The following is a 23,065-nucleotide window of genomic DNA, read 5'->3' as shown; positions in this document are numbered from 1 at the left end:
TGCGTGCGATCCATCAGTGCTCTTCTATAGCCTACACTCCTCTTTCTGGTGCAAGCGAGGTTCGCCTGCAAGCCTGGATGGCTGAGGGTCCCTCACTTTCTTTCCTCTTTACCCGCACAGCTAGTTGCATTTATGCCTAACTGCAAACAAGGTGACCCGCACGAGGGAGGGACAGGAGCAGAAGGGGCTCCCGAATTTAGAAACAGCGAGTTGGGAACGGGTGGCCTAGGGCAGTCCAAGAAAGCCAGGACAGGAGTGGGAGGGAGAGGGCATCTGACGACGCCTCTGCCGGTTGTCCAGTTACCGAGACAGGGAGCAGACCCGCCTCCGACCTCCCGCAGAGCCTCGGCCAGGGTACCAATTCCCCAGGGGCGGCCAGCCAGCTCCGTGCAATCACCAGGGTGATCACCACCTATCGTCCTAACCCGGAGTCCCACTGCGTTCCAGTCACCGTCCCCGGGGAGAGGGCACTCACCCCCGCCCCAGGTGGCCCTACCTGGTTCCCTAGTCACCTGCGCTAGGTCGGGGAGTTGGTGATCGCTCTCAACGAGAGACACGCCCCGGCCCACGCGCGCCCAGGGTCTCTGGGCCACCGTTCCTCATCACTCCTCAGGCCATGAAGTGCCGGGGGATGGCGAGCTGGGTCCTTTGTTCCCTCACAAAGTGGAGAAACAGTTTTTTAACAAACCAAATCGAGAAAGAAACCCAGGTCGCAGTATCTCTAGTAGGACGCACCCAGGATATCGGGTTATCCCAGGGCAAGTGTATCTCGGTTGCAAAAAATATCAATGGTATTTGAAACTGCGGGGCCCCGGGGAAAGGAGGCGGAACATGGCCACTCATTTCATCCTCAGGAGCGGAGCTCTGAGCTCCCAGTCCAGCCCCCTGCACCCCTGAGTTTCGAGCTGGGGAATAGAAGGAGCGAGGGAAGGGGGGTGGGGGCCCGGCAGCGTCACCACCCACCTGCGGCCACCGCGGAGCAGCCCCAGAGCAGCAGCAGCCGCGCGCAGCTCCCCATGGCCGGGAGCAGCCGGGAGCAGCCGGGCTGGGCGGGTGCGGGAGGGAGCCGAGACCTCCCGGCTGTGGGATGAAGCGGCAACCGTCCTCAGGAGAACCCGGGGCTCTTTATTTCTTCCTCCTCCTGGGGCGCTAGGCTCGGTCAGTGGGCACCCGTGGCGCGGAGCCGTGGGCCGGGGCCGCGCCGGGCGGTGGGGTGACCCTCGCGCACCGGCCTGGCGGGGCCCGGGCACCTCGGGGGCGGCGGGAACCCGGGGACCATAGCCGGCCTGGCCGCGCTGCCCGGCCGAGCGGTCCTGAGGGCTTCTCCGCCGCTAGCCTGGGGCTCGGCGCCCGAAGCCGCCGCTGAACTTTGCGAGACCTTTCACTTCCCGGCCGTCCCTGCCGCCGCTGCCGCCTCCTGGGCGTCCTCCTCCGCTTTTACCACCTCCTCTGGTTGCCGCGCCTCGGTCCCGTCCTTCTCCATGGGCAGTTCCATGGGATGCATTTTTATTGCACCGACACCGCGGCGCTCCGGTGCCAGCCCTCCTCCCCTCGCACCTCCACCCCTTCCTCCCGCCCGCCCCCCGTGCTTGACAGCCCGGGCGGTGCAGCCCGCGCGGCCGGGTCGCCGCGTCGCCGCCCGGGGAGGGGTCCACCGCGCCCCGACCAGCCACCCCCGCGGCCGTCTGGTCCCGCCCGCCTCAGCCAGGCGCGCGCCCTCCCCTCGGTCCCCAGCTGCCCTGGCGCCCCTCCCGGCGCGCGCCCGGCATCTCCCTGCGTGACCCCCCTGGTGTCCTCCAGCACCCACAGGCCTCCCCTGGGAAGCAATCTCCCACCTTCTCCCGGAACATTCCTGAGAGCAGTTGACTCCCTCTTGATCAGGTCAGGGCATGCCGAGGGGCTTAAAAAACCGCGAAACAGGCTAGCGCCTACTTTTCACGTCCCCCAGCAAAACAAGCCCTCCCTCTTCTTTCTGCCAACCCTTCTTCGCGAGTCCCACGACCCGGGTTCGGAACCCTCAACTCAGACCCGGGTACTGGCACCGAGATCGCACCACTAAGTAGCATTCGCTGCTTCTCTGCCGCCTTTTGGGGATGGGGGCGCTTCTGGGCTAAACACTCTGTCTATGGGTCTGAGGGTGTAGCCAGGTGTAAATGGGATTCTTTAATCATACTCAGGGTGCTGCAAGAAAGGGGTCACGGGACTAGTTAGTGAACTGTTGAAGAACATCTTTCTCATAATTACAAAGAATTCTTTGGTCCTTCCACGCACTCTCACTCTATAGAGTATGGTGTGCTGTGCAACAATAATGTTGTGAAATAACTCATGGGCAAAAATTTAGTAGTAACCACAAGCAGCTAATTAGGATAGATAGGATTGCTCAGGGCTGGTGTTTATGGAAGGAGATTAAATAGCACTGGAGTCTGGGACTTTTGCAAGTTCTGTGAAAATGTAATTCTGCTTACATATTCAGGGAAATTGGCAAAAGTTAAGACAAATGCAATTTTGTATTGCAGCGTTCGGTTTGTGCTTTTGAATATTTTCCAGAAAATTAAGTAGTTTACAGATACCATTCAGTTATTGTGTGTATTGCAAGTGGGAATAATTCAGCACTTGGGGCACATGTAGATATTATTTATAATGACCCCAATCCAGTTCCTCAGGGGGGGAGATAAACCCATTATATAATGTTATATATAAGAAGTTTATCTCTTCCAGGAGGAACTGGATTGAGGTCAAAATAATCCACTTGGGAAATATTAAAAGTTATTCTTTTGGTTGACATTAGGAAGTGGCAAACCAGTGTGTCACAGCAACACATATGACATTTTCCATTTAGAAAACAAATCCTTTTTTTTTTTTTAAACTATTGGGGGACTTTCTTCATATCATATAGTCAGGCTCCTAATGACAAGTCATTAAAGCACCTCTCCAACTGTACTTTTTATTGAAATTGTTAACAGCCTAAGACTCAGCACAATATTAACCTAATTGCCAAGGGAAGTAAAAGCAGAGAAAATATTTATTTAATTCTGGGTCTACTATGTTTAGGCACAACTATTCCATTTATTATAAATTTCAGAAACATTAACTATCTGCAACGATCCTACATAGATAATATACTTCCTTGATTGCTCTATAACTGGTTCTTGTTTATTTTAACAAGACAATACACTCCTTAATGGTAGGACAGTCTCTTGTATTTAGTCTATACAAAACATTTTCTTATATTCATTATTCTTTTGCGGGGAATGGTACTGGGGATTGAACTCAGGGCCTTGCACATGTTAGGCAAGCACTTTACCACTGAGCTACATCCCCAGTCCAAATTCATATTCTTAACTGAAAATACCTACCAGATATATAGTACACGTTTGTTAAATTTTTGGTTTTGGTATTAGGAATTGAACCAGAGACACTACCAGTGAGCTGCATTTCCAACCCTTTTTGTTTTTTAATTTGCTCAGGCTTGCTTCAAACTTTGGATCCTCCTGCCTCAGTTTTCCAATTCACTGGGATTACAGGTAGGAACCATGACACCCAGCTCCTTAAATGTTTTTGACTGAGTTATGTATTGCTATATACTAAGAACAGAGACTATGAAGAAAATCAGTGAAATGAGAATGATTCCCCATATTTGAAAGGAATCTGTTCATTCTACACCAATACTTTATATATAAACCATCTCAGAAGGAAAAAGAATCAGCATTCTAATCAGTTTCATTTGCTTATACAGCCTAATTTATTACAAACTATACTTTCATTTTGAAGATTCTATTAAAGTAAGCTTAGGTAAATCTTGTTTAATGGTAAACATATCATTGACTATGATTGTGTGTTTTTTTAAATTTCAATAATGGATTAAGAATTTTTAATAGTATGAATTAGTAGGAAGTTTAGCAAACTTACAAAACTTCAATAACAAGTTTTCAGAAACCATACAATTGGCAAAATTAAATCTAGAACATTCTTGATAACTTGGAAGAAGCCTGAAAAGGACTTTAATAATTAAAATAGTAAAAAGTCCATGTACCAAAGAATATACCCATAGGAGAGCTCTTCAGGGTCTCATTTAAATTACTCTGTGTGTGTGTGTGTGTGTGTGTGTGTGTGTGTGTGTGTGTTGCTGGGATTGAACCCAGGGCCGCACACAAACTAGGCAAGCCCTCTGCCGCTGAGCTACTCCCCAAGTTTGAATCCCCAGCCCCTGTTCATGCTATTTTAATGTTTGGTTATGATGTTTTCCTAGACCATAGCATAGTAGAAATGTTGAAATGAAGCAGGATTCTATTTAAATTTCAGACAGTCTAGTAATAAGGAGGATGGGGAAACTATGAAAAGCAGACACACGGACAAAACAAAATCAGTAACAACAACAAAACCCCCAAACTCACAGCAGCCTAAGGCCTTTTAGTACAGAGGCAAAGCACCAGAAGGCAATAAAGGCATCACTTTTTTACAACTTAATACAATAACTAAGGTCTCTAATAAATCATAGAGTATTCAGAATCATATATGACCTTGAGCCCATTGTCTATGTGTTAATAATCTGCAACTATGCAGAATAAGTCCAATTTCTCATCTGAGAGATATTCAAAGATCTGAAGCCAAATTTATTACTCCTCTTAACAATCCCCCTCCAAGTATTTGTTTTATTGCCCATCTGACATGATTTCCAAACCTTTCACCATCCTAATCACCCCTTTTTAGGTATACACCAATTTACTTTAATCTATACACCTAAAATTTAATTCCACATTTGTCTGATCAGCAGAGAATAAACATAACTAATAGTTCTCTTAACTTAGATCTAGGGCTTTTATTTCTGTAGCCTAAAACTGCATCAGCAGCTTTGTGATGATGGTTGATACCAAGCTTGAAGTCAACTAAGATACCTTTCACATATACCAGTGTCTTACAGCATCATTAATAAATAGCTAAGTATATTCTGTATAACCAGAGGAGATTTTATTAGAATACATTGCATGTGGTTAGCATTCAATACACACTAATTAAAAGAATAAATCAACAAATTCAAATTGCTGAATTTAAAAAATTGTTTAAAACTTTGAAAGAACCTTTAGTCCTTAGTGGAATAAGTATCTATTTTCTGAAAAAAAATTAACTTTTATGAAAAATTTAACTCTTAAATAGCATTGCACACATGTGGCATTACTCTACTTTCCAAGGAAAGGAAGGACTTTAAAAATAGTGATATTTTTAGTATATCTAGTATCCTTCCTCCGTGGAACTATAAACATTATCTCATTTATCCTTGCAGCATCAGTGTGTGGGAGGGAACAGGAATAGTTGTGCCCATTTACACAAAGAGAAAGTAATAAGGAAGATGTAAATGCCAGACTTAGGTCATACATACCTAAATACATATTAAATATACACTGGAGATTGGACTTGGGTTTGCCGATAAAAATAAAAAAACAACCATTGTTTATCCATCACCATCAATTTTCTACCTGGCCTATGCCCTTTGAATGCCCTTTAAGAACATCATCTTGGGAATTTCCTTAAGCTTTAATCTAAGCCTCCTGCCAATGGCACTGTTTCTTATTTCATGTACTTCCTGGCTACAGCTGCTCATTCCTAGGAAGGGAGTGAGGCCTTTGAAAATACATGTGCTCTTCTTGCAGGAAGGTAACCAGTACTTTAAAAAAAAATGCACGCATGCTCTCTCATGTTCAAATTAATTATATGGAGCCTAGAAAATTTAAACAAACAACAGTTCTGCTGTTTTTACAGAGATAGCTACTATTGACAGCCTTATATATACACACATTGAAAACAAATTTCCTCTAAATGACTGTTGCTAAAACTTTCTACGCATGTTGCTTTTTCTGATATTGATTAAAAGATTCTCTGAGACAAATTACTACTTTTCTTAATGTAGGGAAATAGAGAAAAGAAATAATCAACAAAGGTCTCATAAGAATGAAGGAATAGTGAACAGTATGGGGTTATTCCTTTTATTTGCAGCTTTTGTATAATAGTGTAGTGGCTAAGAGCATGAATTATGGGGTGTGACTCCCCAGGTTTGAATCCTGGCTGTGTGGCTTACTAGCTATGTGACTGTGGGCAAGTTACTTAACCTCTCTGTACATCCTTTCCACATTGGCATTATGGAAATAATAGCAGTGCCTAATTCATAAGATTATCATGAATATAAAATGAGCCAATATTTATGAAGTGCTTAGACAAGCCCAAGACACACAAGAAGCACTTTAGTTTGCTAATACAAAAAAACATAGTAAAATATAAGTCGATCATGTACATATACTCTCTTTTGACCCACCCTGAAATTCCATCTTCAATTTACACGTGGATAGATCTTCAGTAGCCAGAAGCCAAGTGGTAACCCAGGCTTAATTTTAAATACTGCTTTCCATCTATGAAGGGCATTCCAAAGGCGATGAAAATGTGTATGAAGCAGCAAGTCTTCTCTATCTGAAAAAGGAGGAGGGAGACAGGAATTAGCTTTGAATGAGCCACTCTAATGATGATTGGTTAATCATCATGGTTAAGGTGGGTGTCACTCCCATGATGAGGAAACTGAAGATCTGAGAAGATGACCGACTGAGCCAGGGTCACACAGCTAAGGAAACAGACAAGTCCAGATTTGAACTCTGGTGTCTGACTGTACACAGCAGGTTCTTTCCACTTCCTCTTTGGTGCAGCCAGAGAAGCAGTGAAGAGGGAGGGTCCTTATTGGTGAAAGCATGCACAGAATGTTTTCCACCTTAACATTCAGTTTAGCCCACAGAGCCCATGTTTAGCCCCTATCTTGTTCATGCTCACATCTCACTCTTGGGCTTTGTGGCTCTCCATCCAGCGGTCTTCAGCAGCTCTACCTAGACATCTCAAATTCATCACTGAACTAAATTAAATCTATCTCAAGTTCAAAATTAAACTCATCATCCCCCCCCACCACCACACACAACACGTTTCTCTTCCTCTATTCTCTCTTAGTGCAATGTCACAACAGTTCTTCTCCAACAAAAGCTCCAAGGAATGTAGATTATTTTACAAATATTTACCATGAATATTATTATTTTATCTAATTTGTAATTCCACAATAAAAATATTAGCATAGGAAAAGATGCAGGATGTTAGTCGAACTCCTTTTCTGACACTAGAAAATTGATGTCTATTGAGATTCTACATTTAAATTTATTTCATAGACCCCTACCTCGTCAGATTATATATCTAGTTGCTATTAGTGAGCGAGTTGTGATTGCAGATTTAGCGTCCTCTTTGCCTTGATCAACACAAAAAGGATATCCTGCCCCAACTTCTGTAGAACACTTGTGTTCAGTGAGATATACTGTGTGTTCTAGGGAAAAAGAATTTGGTAGTCCATTAATTTTAATATTAGGTTAAGCCATGTTAAATAGACTTTCTTAGAATTTTTGTGAATCTACCGGAACTATAGTCTCATATCGTGTTTGATAGGATTGCACTCAATAGCATTAACAGAAACCCAATTCATTGGCTTAGCCAAACTGAGATTAACTTTCCTCACATAACAAGGAGTCAGGAGTTATAGTGCAGCTGTTCAAGTAACTCAGCAGGGTTTGTGTGGTTTTCTATCTCATGGCCATAAGATAGCTGCTCCAACTCTAGGACTTGTATTCCTGTTCTAGGCAAGAGAGAGGGAAAAAGAGAGAAGGAAAAAAAGTATATGCAAATAGAGTCTTTTTTTTTTTTTAAAGAGAGAGGGAGAGAGGAGAGAGAGAGAGAATTTTTAGTATTTATTTTTTAGTTCTCGGCGGACACAACATCTTTGTTGGTACGTAGTGCTGAAGATCGAACCCGGGCCACATGCATGCCAGGCGAGCGTGCTACCGCTTGAGCCACATCCCCAGTCCCAATAGAGTCTTTAAAAACTTTATTAGCAGCTTCGCCCACTTACTAATATCTAATTGTCCAGAACTGGTTTAGATGAGCTCTCCAAACCACAAGAAAATCTCGGGAGCTAAGTATTTCACTTGGGTACTTTGTCACCCTTAACCTAGTCAGGATTCTATTAGGAAGAGGGGGAGGTTGGATATCAGGAAGACAACTAGCTATATATGTCATCAAAAGTTAGCAGTTTCACTAACATATTTGGCCCAAGTATCTATTAACATATTCCACGGATCTTCTTCATTTGCTGATGGAATTCATTCTGCTTAATTTGGCATCCAAACTTTCTATCATATATTAGGCTCCTTGCCATCCACACTGAACTTCCTGCAGTCTCTGAGATAGACAACCTCCTCTTCTCTCCTTCTGGCTGATTCTGGCAGTCTTGGAAATTCAGTTCTGACAATAACTGTTATGACAACTTTCTTTCTTACCCTTTCCTCTGACAACAGGGTTAGTTGACCCTCTGCCCTCCTATGGAACACTGTGCATGAATTTTATTATTCTCAGTTTTACTTCTTTTTTCTGATATGCTAAGTGGGAAAAAATAGGAAGCAAAATTGCATATAGGCTCTAATTGTAAGAGTGAAAAGGTGCATGTGAAAAAGGTACAGAAAGAAATATATCAAAATATTAGAAATAACTTTTTTTTCTGGCTTCTGAACTTTCAGAAATACCATATGATTGTTATGATTACATATTAATTTTAAAAACTATAACAGCTTAGGGCAGAATATTTTAAAAAACATAAAGCAGTGCATGAAAAGTGGCATATAAAGTAGGTCATCGGCAGCACAGGAAACATTGTGGACCCAGGAGGTCACAAGAGCTACAAGAAGGATGTGGACTTGAGCTGGGCCTATCAGTTGGGTAGGGGTAGTTGGATTTTGTGGTGTGTATAGGCCAGCTTTGCTGGTTAGGCTCACATAAAGACTCAGGTGTGAATATACCAAGTGCTTCCAGGAGAATGGGAGGGGAGACTATTAGAGGAGGAATCATGGAGATCAGCCCAGATGGGAAAGAAAAACGAGAGTAGGGCCAAACAGTTAATATACTGGTAAGACAGGCTATTTTGTATTGAGAAGTAACACAACTCTAGCTGTCATTATCCAGAGATGTCACATAATAGATTTTAAAAGAGGATCTAGGAGGAGGCTTAAGGTCTTGTCTATAAGGACACCTGAGTCTACACCAAGATAGGGAAAATGGAAAGGAAGAGAGGACTGAAGGAAAAAAAAAAAGGAATTGATTGGCCTCTGCTCTGTGACTGGTCATGGAACCAGCAGAAGGCTGGGAAGAAATTAAAAATGATTTGGAGCCGGCGCAGTGGCACACGCCGGTAATCCCAGCAGCTCTGGAGGCTGAGGCAGGAGAACTATGGGTTCAAAGCCAGCCTCTGCAAAAGTGAGTCACTAAGCAACACAGTTAGACCCTGTCTCTAAATAAAATACAAAAGGACTCTGATTGAGTGCCTCTGAATCAATCCCCAGTTCTAAAAAAAAAAAAAAAAAAAAAAATGGTGGTTCTTCCTCTGGCTAGTTGGAAAAAAAAAATCATAATCTCTTTTTCAAGAATAGGAAAATCAGGAACTTTGCTGGTTTGGGAGGTGAGATGATTCCATTTTGGACTAGTTGGCTTAGAGAGAAGGGTAGGTCAGGCATGGCCAGTACACAGGTACCCTGACCTCACAGAGAAGTCAAGGGTCCAGACTCTGAGTAGAAACCATTGACATAAAAAGACAGTTGAAATAATAGCAGAAATAAAATCTCCAAGAGGAGAGGCAGACATTTACATAAATATTTGTAGTCAGTATCATAATTTTACCTAACTTATAACTTCATGATAAAATATCAGTCAGTATAGGAAAAGACTTTAGAAGTTAGTCCAACCTCCTTTTCTGACATGAGAAAACTGAAGTCCCTTGAGATTCTACACTTAAAACTTAGTATTCCATGGACTCTAGCCTAGTTAAGGTTATTTAGTTAGGGTTAATAACTGCACTGGGATTGCAGATTTAACCTTCTCTGTGTCTAGTACTCTTATGTAAACAATTGAAAGCACAAAGGTTCTACAAATTTTTCTGCCTTTTTAGCTAAAAATCAAAGAAAATACATTGTCCAAAACTTAGAAAACCAGGTTTAAAAATCTCCTAATCTTTTAGAACAGAAATTTGATTAAAAAAGATCTCTATAGGCCGAATTTCAAGATATATGCTTTAGTACAGTATGCTCAAGCTGTTAATAAAGCTAGATGTATTTATAACTTGGTGTTACCTCTGGGTCTTAATTACCCTGAATATTTTCCAATCCTAAATTTGTGCTGTAGTTTCAAAAACAAACCCCTTGTATTTTAAATCTCACACGATTATAATGCAATTTAGGGGGCAAGTGTATGACAGTTTGTTTCAACCCTAATTTCATTATAATGGAGGCTCATTGTATAAAGGGATTGTTTTAGTTGACTTTTTACCACTGTGACCAAAATACCTGACAAGAATAGTTTGGAGGAGGAAAAGTTTATTTTAGGTTCACAATTTCAGAGGTTCAGTCAATGGTCAGCCGACTCTTTTTCTCTGGACCTGGGGTGAGGCAGAACAACATGATAGAAAGGCATGGTGGAGGAAAGCTGCTCAGCTCATGGTAGCCAGTGGAGGGAGGGAGGGAGGGAGGGAGGCAAGGGGGAAAGGGGCCAAAGACAAAATATAATCCCAAAGGGCATACCCCTAGTGACCTACTTTCTCTAGCAGTGTCCTACCTGCCTACAGTTACTACCCAGTAGTCCATTCAAGTTATATGTCTATCAAATGGATTAATCTACTAATGAAGTGATAGCTAAAAGCCCCACTTTTGAAATCTCCTGCAGTGGATATCATGTTTTCGAAACATGAGCTTCTGAGGGGACATTCTAGATCTAAACCAAAACAGGGATTCAGTTCCCAGAAACATCCAAAGAACTTCACTAACCAGTATCCAAATATTAACACCATCCTCAGGGCTCAAGTAATGGCTTCAAGTGTTAGTGAGTTCTGAAAATGTATAGATGAGTTGTAAAAGACATTGTAAGGCTATAGGCACCCAAGATTAAAATAAAAATAAGTTCCTTTGTGTTTCTGCACACTTTAGAAAAACATCTCATATGTCTACTTAGACTTTCTCCACTTAAAAGCTATTTGCTTACACAAATATTCCTTACTAAATTTGAAGAATTGAGAGCCTAAAGCCAAAGTTAATACAAAAAATATTTATATTACTCTTAAGTTAAAGCATTTTTGCACTCATGAAGTTAGTTTGTATAAACATAACTATGGAAGATTCCTTCATCATAAAAAGAACACATCATTTTCCCACTTTCAGCTCTACTTCTGAAATGTTTGAACGAATACAAGCTTTACTGCCAGCAGGAAAAATGGAATCTTTTTAAAAAATGATAATCAGCATCTTGTCAGGGCTATGCAGAGCTGGAAGGTAGTAACAGCTTCCAGAAGGTTCTCTGAGATTGCTGCCTGCTCAGCATATGAAGTCCCCAGTATTCCAGACAACATAGAAGACTGGCTTCAGGACAGATAACACCAGTAGGAATGATTTCTGGAAGAAACTGATTCTCAATTTGGAACTCTTTACTGTGAGAGGTTGGTGGCCAGCAACTTGAGTGACATTGACCTAATGGCACCACAGCCAGGGTTTTAGCCAAGAGACAAATGGAATTCTTGTGCTGTACCCAAACCTTCCAAAAACAGAGTCTGCAATCTGTGACCACAAGATAGGCCCCAAATGGCAGCTGAAGTTCGCTTCAGAGGGCACCTTCCCTCAGCTTCCACTAAGGATCGTTGCCTCTGTTCTGTAAAGTTCTCTGTTGGGGGTGGGGGGCTGATCTTTGCTCTTGTCCTAAGGAATAATAATGGTGTTTAGGGCTGGGATGTAGCTCAGTGGCAAAGCGTCTGCCTTGCATTCGCAAAGCCTTGGGTTCGACCCCCCAGTTCCAAAAAAAAAAAAAAAAAAAAGACAAAAAAAATGGTGTTTAACAAATATTTGAAATAAAGACCACACACAGAGTTAAAAAAAAAAGGTGGGGGGGATGAATTATTGTTAGAATGCATGGTATTTCTCTAAAGGGCAGAATCCTGGTCAAATTTAAATTTAGTAAGGAATATTTATGTAATATTCCTTATCATTTAGATCTATATTAACCCTTTAAAAATAATATTAAATTTTATACTGAAAATAATCTTGACATAGCAGGGTATATTTTAGTCTACTAATGACCCTATAGGAATTTTGCCCTGTGGCCTACCATATTCTCTGGCCTCCTACCCACCCAACTGGGCAAAGGAGGTACAAATTACTATCTTTTATTCTGGAAAAAAAAAAATCAAGACCTGCAGACTTAAGGTAATAAGTAGCTAAAGTCAGTGACTTTGAATTCTTTCTTCATTCTCACTGGTATTACCTTGGGTATGACACTTTTAAATACACAAAGAGAGCAAAATGTACTTATAGTTTCCCAGTGAGATGATATATATATATCTGCCCCTTTGTGGACATAAAATACTACCCTGCAATCAGTATTTTTATAAATGCCTTGAATTTGCATATTATTCAAAGGATTAAATAAATAGCATCTTAAGTAGAAATAAACCCTGAAAATCTGGATGGACTTGTCTTTCTGTGCTTATTCTTCTTTATAATTCTTTTTTGTTGTTGCTGTTGTTGTTGTTGTTGTTTTGATACTGAGGATTGACCCTAGGGGTGCTTACCTACTGAGCTACATCCCCAGCTTTTTTTTTTTTTTAATTTTAAGACAGGTTTTGCTAAGTTCCTTAGGACCTTGCTAAATTGCTGAGGCTGGCTTTGAACTTGTGATCCTCCTGCCTCAGCCTCCTGAGTCCCTAGGATTATAGGTGTGTTCCACTGTGCCCAGTATGTAGTTACTCTTGATAAAACATTTTTTCCTATTATAACCAATAACAATAGCTGGCATTTACTGGGAGCCTACTGTATGGCAGGTCCTGTAGTGACCACTCTACATACATGACCACCTTCAGGGAGAGACTTTCAATCATCATCTTCATTTTACAAATGAGAATGGGGATTCACACAACTAGTTAAGCAGCAGAGCTGAAGCTATAACCCAAACCATTGCACTCTAAAGCCCATGAGCGAAACACTATTTTGTCACCATTGGTTTTGGGAAATACAGAAAAGCAAAAATACAGAAAATAAGAAGAGCACATCCATAATCAGAAGAAACCAGTTTTAATTTTGGTGTAGTTTCTTCTGATTCTATATATACCCATAAAATTTTTGTTCTATACACTGTTTACTTGCTAAGTTATTATAAAATCTCTTAAGACATCAATTTTAATGACCATCTTATTGTTCTAATGAGTAGATATATCCTGTTTTACCTAATACCACATTTATTTGCATGGGCAATTTTTAGTATTCTAAATAATACTTTTATAGCTATTTCTGTGAATTAAATATTTTCTTATTCTGGGATTATTTCTTTATAACCCATTAAAATGGAAATACCAGAAAAAGAAAGGTACATTGGGCCACATTGCCAAATTAGTTTCCAAGAAGTTTGTATCCATTGGTACAACCACCACTAATAGATGGTTGTTTTACCTCATCCATATCAGCATTAGATGTTATACTTTAAAAATATAAATTTCCTAATTCAATATGTGAAAAGTGGCATTTTATTTGCATTTCTTTGATTGGATTATACTTGAACCTAAACATTTTCTCTATGCTTGCTAATCAGTTTTATTTCTTTATCTTTTGCTAACTTCTTAAGTTGTAATTTCCAAACTTCCTAACAAGATTAGATTTTTATTCTTTTCTAATATATACATTTAATACTATCAATTGCCCTCTAAGATCTGCTTTTGCGCTGTTTCAATTTTTTAATATTTATTTTTTAGTTGTAGTTGGACACAATACCTTTATTTTTATGTGGTGCAGAGGATCGAACCCAGGGCCTCTCACATGCTAGACCAGTGCTCTACCGCTGAACCACAACCCCAGGCCTCAAAATGTTTTTATATTGCTCTTGAGAGTTCTTCCTTGGCCCAAGAGTTAAAGACACATTATTTTGCATGTTAATTTGCAGATAACTGAAGATACACCAGCTATCTTTGATTTATTTCTAGTTTAATTCCATTGTGGTCTGAGAACAAACTTTGTAGGATTTCTGTTCCTTTAAATGCATTAATATATGTTTTATGTCTCAGCATATGGTCTATCTCATAAATTTCACGTGAGTTTGAGAAGAATATGTATTGTGCTATTGTGGAATGGATTATCCTGTAAATGGCAACTGAATAAAATTGATTTTACAACTGGATATTTAATGTCTATCATTTGGATTTTGTTAGTTCATTCAGGTGATCTATAGCTTTACTATTTTCACCCTTTTCAAATGGCATGTACTTCTAGCAACTAGTGAGCAACAGAAAAGTTAATAAAAAAACTTAATTATACTTAAAGTGAATATTGTAGGAAACAGACTGTCATGCATACTTTTCATGAAATTTTTAGTTTGCGTCTCTCATATCTCTCTAACAATGAAGAAGATGTGTGAGAGGAAAAGCAGGGTAAGGGGATGAGTCAGAAACATGAAGAAAATCCTGAAAGGCAACACCAATCACGTCATTAGTCTGAGATTTTTTCCATATCCTATACAATGCTTTTGTGACTACTGAAAAAAATATTTATTGACCAAGGTCATTATCTTTATCTGTGTTTTGGGGAATTCATAGTTTATAATGCAAAAGTAATAATATAATGCTTAAAAGAGTGTATATTTTCTTTTGCTTTGAATTGGTTCTCTTTTCAGTATAAAATAATGGAAACTCAATGATGATATAGAGTTGGAAAGGTAACTGTAGTACAGAAATTTTGGCTGATTACATAGTGTTAGAGTTTGAAGAGCTGCTTCAAAAGCAATCAGACTATTTGGAAAAACTTTTTCATAGAAAATGTGTCCTTCCTTTAAAATGTAAACACTGAGCAAATCTTAGAAGCAAACATTGACTGCACACTCATATCAAGTCAGTTGTTATAAGTAGTTTAGTTATAACAATGCAAAAACGTGAAGCATAGGTTTACTTTTTAACTTCAGCCCTGTTCAAAGATCACTTATTGGCCTCTGAAGGAACAGGTGGCATGCCTGTTATAGTTTAACAAGTGGCCTTTGGGTGAGGTATAGTCATTCAGATACCTCTGGATGCTTTGGATGCTCTCATGTGTGGCAGTATGCACTTGCTAAAATATTCTCCTCTCTAGATCTAAAAACCTAATGTCTATACCCATATTAGGTACTGGGCAGGTATTCCAGACTTTCCTTCTGAGTCATGGATGAAAAATGCCATCTTGCAACAGAGATAGCAGTCCCTTTGCCAAGAAATCACATTCTTAATGTTCTAATGTGGATGTAAATATTCCAGTTCTTAGTAAATAAGATAGCTTTTCTGCTTGCAATATTTATCTGAGTATTCATCCTTTTGAGTTTGCAGGGACTTTTTTTTTTTCCATCAGAGGTACTGTTTGTTAACTATGCCATGTCCCCCACAGAATTTCAGATTCACCTCAAAAACCTCAAGTCCATTCCACTTATTTACATCTGTTGGGCTGGGTTGAATTGGAATTGTATTACATTTATAGTTAATTTGAGAAATATTTACATATTTAGAGAATTGAATTTACATTTTTATAAATGTGATTTAATTCCTCGAGTATATAGGTCATCTTTAAAACATTGCAATAGAGCTTTATATTTTTCTTCATAAAAAAATCTTGCCAATCTTTCATTAGATTTATTCCTAGACATATTTTCTGTTGTATTTATGAGTGACATCCTTATAACTCTTTGCTGTTGGGTTATTAAAATATAGTTGATTTTTGTATACTGATATTATCCAGCAAATTTACTAAGTTCTTAGTTCTAATCATATAAAGTTTCTTGGATTTTTCCAAGAAAACAACCAATGTATAAATAGGTGCAATTTGTTTCTTCTTTTTCAATCATTATAATTTTTATTTTTTTTTCTTATTACATTGGCTACACCATTTAGTGCATTTTGAAAAGTCACAATATTGGAGAATCAATGATTTCCCTTATTGTCTTGTGAGGTAAGCAATGTATTTAAAGCCATGCTTGTTGGTTGATTTTTTTTTTAACCCAGAATTAGGTTTTTCTGTACCAAGAAAATCTAAGGTATCTCATCTGTCATTCATTACCTTAAATCTCTTCTCACATCTTTATTTTTTCTACTACTCATTTTGCTCATTGTACACTTCTCTTCTTTCACATTTACTTTCCTCTTTTCTAATGGTGTATTCTTGTAGAATTGAATATTTATTGTAAAATTTCCTACTGAGAAATTGTTCTTCTAAACAGTACTGTTTCCAGTACTTTCAAATATGTAGGTTGCCTTTCTGTACAACATCAGGGATACTATTCTCATTACTGTTTTGTGTGTGGCATCCCCTGGAATTGTGCAGTATATAATCTGCAAGTCTAGATACATAGCCCTGCCTATGTCTCTCACTTTTCTGTCATTTTACAGAATGTAGGGTTTCTCTCAGGCAAGGAATGATAATTTGTGAATGCCTGAATCCAAAAGGAAACCTAAAATGTGTTTGAAAAATAGTTTATTTTCTTAGCTGCAAGCAGACAAATATTATGCCTGGGAGGTAAATTGTTATAATACAATTTTAGTCAGCAAACTCCTGTTCCAAATCAGTATTGATTCTATGTTTTTTGGTTTAATTTTATGTAATTAATTGTCACTTCTGTTTATAGAAAGACAATTGGGGTGAAGTTAAAAAATTGATAAATATAGGAGAAAATCCTTGGGGGAAAGAATAAATGTTAAAACAGTACAATTTTGCAATTCTCATTAGTAGTACTAATAATATTTTTTTAGGAGATAATGGTAAGGCATTAATGATAATAATAATGATGATGATGATATTATACCCATAAAGCCTAGCTGTTTGGTTTAGTTCAAGTGTAAGCTACATCATGGCTTATATGCTGCCATAAAAACCTCTTTAAAAAGAAAGAGCATAACATAGCATAGCTGCTACTTTCTCACTAATAAATGTCACTCTTAATGACATAAGTCAGATTTACATGACACTAGACTCTTTTGTTATAACTCTTTTTTAAATTTGTTTTAATTAGTTATACATGACAGTACAATGATCTTGACATATCATACATTTGAATCAGATGGTGTTATAACTCTTTAAAGTCTCATCCCATGCCCATGTAAAGTCAAAATTAATTTTATCTGACTGAAACTATATAGCTTTCTTTAGAAAAGTAGGCCTTAAGATATATCCTAAAAGGGTCAAAGACTATAGCCAATTCATCTTCGCAGCTGTACATCCAAAGCCTTAAGTTACATATATGTTATACTTATGTGGAATGTTTCACTCACTCATTGGAATAATATGTCCAATGTACAAAGTAAATGCTTACCACTAGTTTGCAGTATCAGAACAAGACACTGGATGGAGGGAGCCAAAATTAGAGTATGAATCAACCACGACCCTGATAAAAAAGGATAAAGTTTGTATGTTCTGATGTTTGCAAGTAATAATGCTAGCAAAGGAGGTAAACAAGGGGCAAAAAATAAAGACCATAGATTATAAGATAAAGTTAAGAATAGCCAAGAGTTGTCTAGGAATGGTAGTGGATGGGTAATCCCAGGGAATTAGGAGGCTGAGGCAGGAGAATTGCAAGTTCAAAACAAGTTTCAGCAACTTATCAAGGCCCTAAGCAACTTAGTTGAGACCCTGTCTCTAAATAAAATACAATTTAAAAAATTTTTTAAAGACCAGGGATGTGACCCAGTGGTTAAGTGACCCTGATTTCAATCTCCTGGTATCCAAAAAAATAGTTTTCAAGAGTTGGAAAGCAACTTAACTTAAAAAAAAAAAAAAATCAAAAGGCTACACTGGCAATACTTAAGGTATATGAAGCTTGCTGCTATGACAAAGTGACCAAGGGTCACAGCTATGATGAATTCATCTTTCTATCACTGGTGCCAGGCACAGCTGAGAACTTATTAAAAATAAGTTCTCAATAAACACTTGTTCGAAGTGGAAGAAGAATGATCAATTAGATAGCTATGTGGCCTAATTTAAAAAATCCCAATTCACCGGCGTCATATGTGGTTAAAGAAAATCTGTTTTGAGTTGTTTTTGTGGGTGTGGTTCACAGACAGCATTGGTGACACATCAGGAAAGATGGCAAGCAGACAGAGAGTGAGTGGTGCACAAAGTGACCTCATCATAACAGCATGGGTGGGCCTGATAGGTCAGTTCTCATGCAAGAACATTAGTTCTAGAAAGTTCTATGACTGAGAAAAAGGCGAGAGCAGTTGAACAGATTTCATGATTAAACAAATAAAAATTATCAGATAGGTAAGGAAAAATGTCAAATGAGGTCAGGAGGGAACTTTTTTTAGGTACTTCTGCCTCTTTCATTCCCTCTGTCAGTCAGCTTCCTCTTCCTACTGTCCTGGCTTACCCTCTTCCACGCCTACCTCAAAAATAAACAAGGGAGGGACGTTTCCCTATAATCCATTCAGAGCATTGTCTTTGGAAGTTAAGTAACTTGCACAAGATCAACTAAGAAGAAACCATGGTGGTCTGAATGATTGTGCCTCCAAAATTCATACTTTCAAACCTAACCTCTAAGGTCACACACACTAATATGAGGTGAGGCCTTTGGGAGTTGATTGAATCACCACATGTATGGGAATAGTGTCTTATGAAAGGACCTCAGGGAGCCTGTTTTCCCTTACACCCGCTCTCCGGCCATGTGAGGACGCTGCAAAAAGGCACCATCTGGGAAGGAGAGAGCAATTTCTCACCAGATCTCGAATCTGCCAATGCCTTGATCTTGAAACCCAGCCTCCAGAACTGTGAGATATAAATTTATAAATTACCTGGTCTAAGGTGTTTCGTGATAGCAGGAAGCAACTAAGACACAGGCAGAGACAGGATTTGAAAAAATTAGGCTCATAATCTTTATACTAAACTAGATTGGGCATTAGTGACATGCCAGCAGAAAGCAAAATGCCTTTAAAGTTTTCTTTTTTATTCTATCATCAAGCCACAATTATCCTCCAACTCAGTCCTAGATTAAAATTGCAACCTTGCTTACAAAAAAAAAAGGAACCTAGATGTGTAAAACAAAAAAACTGAAGAGCTAGACATTTCCAGTAACAAAGAATAGAGGTGAGAGGGGACAACGTAAGAGTGTTAGATCGCATTTAACCTCATTCACAAGATAGGAATAGTAATAATAGGTATCCTATCAGGTAAGATTAAATAGCTTTAATTAAAGCACTTAGAATAGTGGTTGGCACATTTAATAAAAGTTAATTATTATTTATCTTTTTTTCTCCCTACCAGGTGCAATGGAGTTTTTTCTTCTTTTTTTCAGTCCCTATAGTCTGATAATGTGATTTCTAGAAGGTATTCACTTTTTTTCCTAAGGGTTGAGGTGCAGCTCAGTGGTAGAGTGCTTGCCTAGCAATGTATGAGGTCCTGTATTTGATCCCTAGCACTTCATGAAAAAAATTATATGCAACGTATTTGGCGATTCCCGGTTGTGATAGAATGTCAACCTGCCACAACTTGCTATTTTAACTAGCCATTTTTAACGCTTTAAGAAAAATGAGTTGCAAGCATATTGATTGTGATGCAAAAGCAAAATGGAGAAATGGTTAACAGCCTAGATTCTGGCATCTGAATAGAATCCTACTCAGTAGTAGTGACTTTGGACGAATCATCTATGCCTCACCAACAAATTGAAAGAGTAATGATATCTATCTTATGGATTTGTTATGAGGATTACATGAGTCATTTCCATGTAAAGTTCTAGGAATAGTGCCTTACACATAGTTCTAGGAATAGTGCCTTACATTCAAAACTTACATGAGTTTTCATCTTCTCTACTTTTCCCATGTAAAAATAATTATCATGTAATTTCCCATGTAAAAAAAATATATATTTTGCGAGTTGATTTTTTACAGATTAATTACAAAAATGTTCATAGAGAAAACTTTAATTCCCCACTCTAAATGTCTCAAATTTATTTAATACATGATAGAAATTCAAGCCTTTCTACTTTGAATTTATTGCAGTTATTGCTTTAATTCTATTATAATGCTGAGATACTTCAGAGTCACTGCTTTTCATTGCCCTGGCCTATCTCTTTCCCCCAAATCAAGATTAGGCTTAAATTTCAATGTTCTTATAATTTAGTAACAAATTTCCCAAGTAAAAAAAGTAAACTAGTAGATTATACCAAATGTGATACATAGAATGTTTTTTATCTTTGTATACAGACACTACTAAGCATCATAAATCATAGGGCTTAAAGATTTTAAAAGTAAATGTATATTTTTTAATCTTTTTGCTTAACTACCATTTATGAAGTATTGAAATTAATAACAGGCTCAAATTAAGCACTTGAAAAATGTTAATGACTCATTCCGTTTTAATGCTGCTTAATTTGTAGACTTCCTGTGTGAATAAGCTAAGAGATACAGCAATTTAAAAAATAATGACTAAAACTTTTTCTATTTCCTGCTTAAATTTCCTTTTAAAGGAAAGTATTTTTAAAAAAATATTTTATAGGAAGAAAACCAGGGAATTAGAATTCTCTCAGGCATATCTTCTAGAGCTAACCATTTCTGAAGATACCTACTCTGTTCTTTAGGCCTTGAAGAAATCATGGAGTTGATCCTTGGCCACATGCATGTGATCTGCAGGGAAGGTGATGTAGACATCAAGGGGAAAAGATTGCTGTTCAGATAGGAAGCTCTACGTTACCATGGCAAATCGGAGGTTTGCAATGTTACCCCAGCATGCTGTTGGCATTGCTGTAAACAAAAAATTAAGGGCAAGATTTTTGCCAAGAGAATCAATGTGCATATTGATCATACTGAACATGCTGAGAGCCAAGACAGTTTCTTGAAATATGTGAAGGAAAATCATCAGAAAAAGAAGGAAGCCAAAGAGAGGGTACTTGGGTTTAATTGAAGTAAGTCCTGGCCTCCTCCACCCAGAGAAGCACACTTTGTGAGGACCAGTGGACAAGACCCTGAGCTGCTGGAACCTATTTCCCCTGAATTTATGGCATAACAGGATTGAAGAGAAAGGAAAAAGAAAGAAAGAAGGAAGGAAGGAAGAGAAAAGAAAAGAAAGGCCTATGAATTATATTTAAAAAAAAGAAAGGATGGGCCTATATAGATTTACATAAGAACAACATCAGAAAAGCAACGAAATACATTCTATGTTGTGATGTGATAATCTCTTGTTGCATCTTCCATTCTTATCCCAACGTCTGGCATGGCACATGTACCTGCACACCTGGTGGAAATGGCATTTGGGTAGCACATCAGTGATAATAGCACCTTGGGGAATACAATAAAGAGTGTCTGCCATTTGGGTCACTTCCAGGAAAATTTCAGAGGCATGATAGAAAAAAGAACTAAAACTACAAAGGCATTTAAAAAAAAAATAGCCTGTAAACCAAAGTGATCAGCTTCTTTAGTTGTAACTATAGAAAAAATTAAACTCACATTGCTAAGGTTGTCGATAAGACCTTCTTTAACTCAGCTATATCTTCTCAGCAAACAATATCTTCTAACTTTTTACACAGAAATTTAAAACTATTTGATTACAATCAACTGACTGCCCCAAATGTGAGACCCACTCTGCCTCCATTCTGTGATTTATAAGGAATCAGCTTTAACACTCTTCTCAGAGCGTAGGTTGAAAAAGGCATTTACTTTCCACCTCAGAGTAATTTTTAAACCACATCAATAATTTTTCATGTGCAGCTGTTTTTTTTTATCCACAAATTATTGCTCTGGGCATTTTTACTTTAACAAACATTTCAGAAGAGAAGGAATGAAGGGGAACCAGCTAATCTACAAATGTTTCACCTACAGTAGATCAGACCAAAAAAAAAAAAAGTGTATGTATGAGGGAATATAAACCAAAACTTCTTTAGAAATAGGAACTGCTTAGTAATCATCTAAATGTTGAATGTATATTCTGCTTTACTTGCATTTAATGATCACTGAAAAGCTGATTGCTAATTTCATTTTTCCCATGCCACTCATTCATTAAATAGCTACTTATATGCTGGTAAATATACACGAAGCATTAAGCTGTTCTCAAGAGGCTTATAGTTTGATCTGGCAGACAATAATTTGCACATAAAATAAAAGTAAGAAAGCACTCCAGAATCAGTGTGCCCAAGAATAAAGATGATGGACAGAGATGATGATGAGATTTGAATAGGCTAAAGATGGGCAGTAAAGAACTTTCGCAAAGGCACATGAAGATTCAAAGAATATGGATGTTTAGGACTCATCAGGTAGCCAGGTTTTATGAGAGCAAGGGAGAGTAAAAGAATTTGGAAGGGAGCCTGAAGGTCTTCTGGGCCTATCTTTCTGAATATGCAAAAATCTCTTATCACTGGACACAAACCATTTAACATCTACAGTCATATAATTTTTTGTTTGTTTTTTAGCTTTACGTCACACCATGTTCCAGGTACTGACCTAAAAACAACATGGACTCAGGTGGTCCTCATAATAACTCTGTGACAGAAATACTATCTTTATCCCCATTTTACATATGAGGAAGTAAGGCAAGGAGAGGATGGTGATTTGCCTCAGGTCATGGAGCTGGTAACCCACCAAGCCAGGATCTTCATGTAGATGGTTGGCAGCTGAATTCACACTCTGACCAGGTAGGCACAGTGGTTCACCCTGGTGAATTCAGATGGTTAGAAATGAAATTAGAAATCGTCTAAAATTTCTCTTTTCAGCATTATTTGTGATGTAGATTTGCCTCACATACATTCAGATTTCAAGTAGTGAATGCTGTGGAACTTTAAGGACTTGAGTGTAAAAGTGAGTTAAAATTGTCATAAAGTGCAGATATTTAGGACTTGTTTAATAGCAAAACCAATGATGTCTATTTTTTTAATTCTATAAAAATATATAATTAGAATACAATTTGAAAAATTTAGTGATTCTGTGTGTAACAATAAATATACTCAATCTATTCACTTGGGTAAGCCTTGAAACAACTCAGTGGCTCAG

At 38.5% G+C, this 23,065-nt stretch overlaps 2 protein-coding genes across 3 annotated transcripts in view; one reads left to right on the top strand and one right to left on the bottom strand.

Annotated features, from left to right (window-relative positions):
* The window catches only part of Ntn4 (netrin 4), a 105,542-nt gene extending 104,014 nt beyond the window's left edge, over positions 1-1,528 (bottom strand). The window contains exon 1 of one of the 2 annotated variants that reach the window (XM_005324446.5): positions 964-1,528. In XM_005324446.5, coding sequence (XP_005324503.2) covers positions 964-1,018 — 55 coding nt within the window. In that variant the 5' untranslated portion in view covers positions 1,019-1,528. The remainder of the gene's footprint in view (positions 1-963) is intronic. The other variant, XM_021725805.3, reaches the window with a different exon arrangement.
* On the top strand, positions 1,499-22,710 carry LOC144378569 (uncharacterized). Its single transcript, XM_078052975.1, has 3 exons — positions 1,499-1,881; positions 3,468-3,524; positions 22,489-22,710. Exons 1-3 carry the CDS (start codon positions 1,499-1,501, stop codon positions 22,562-22,564), a joined length of 516 nt encoding a protein of 171 aa, XP_077909101.1. The 3' UTR covers positions 22,565-22,710.
* The last annotated feature ends 355 nt before the right edge of the window (positions 22,711-23,065 follow it).

The sequence above is a fragment of the Ictidomys tridecemlineatus genome, chromosome 6 (genome assembly GCF_052094955.1).
Source record: "Ictidomys tridecemlineatus isolate mIctTri1 chromosome 6, mIctTri1.hap1, whole genome shotgun sequence".
In the NCBI taxonomy this organism is placed as follows: Eukaryota; Metazoa; Chordata; class Mammalia; order Rodentia; family Sciuridae; genus Ictidomys; species Ictidomys tridecemlineatus.
This window is presented reverse-complemented; position numbering and strand designations above follow the sequence as displayed.

Coding starts and splice junctions, on each gene's coding strand:
- LOC144378569 (XM_078052975.1), top strand. CDS start 1,499: ATGCATTTTTATTGCACCGACACCGCGGCGCTCCGGTGCCAGCCCTCC. Junction 1,882..3,467: donor GTTGACTCCCTCTTGATCAG/GTCAGGGCATGC, acceptor TAATTTGCTCAG/GCTTGCTTCAAACTTTGGAT. Junction 3,525..22,488: donor CCAATTCACTGGGATTACAG/GTAGGAACCATG, acceptor TTTGTTTTTTAG/CTTTACGTCACACCATGTTC.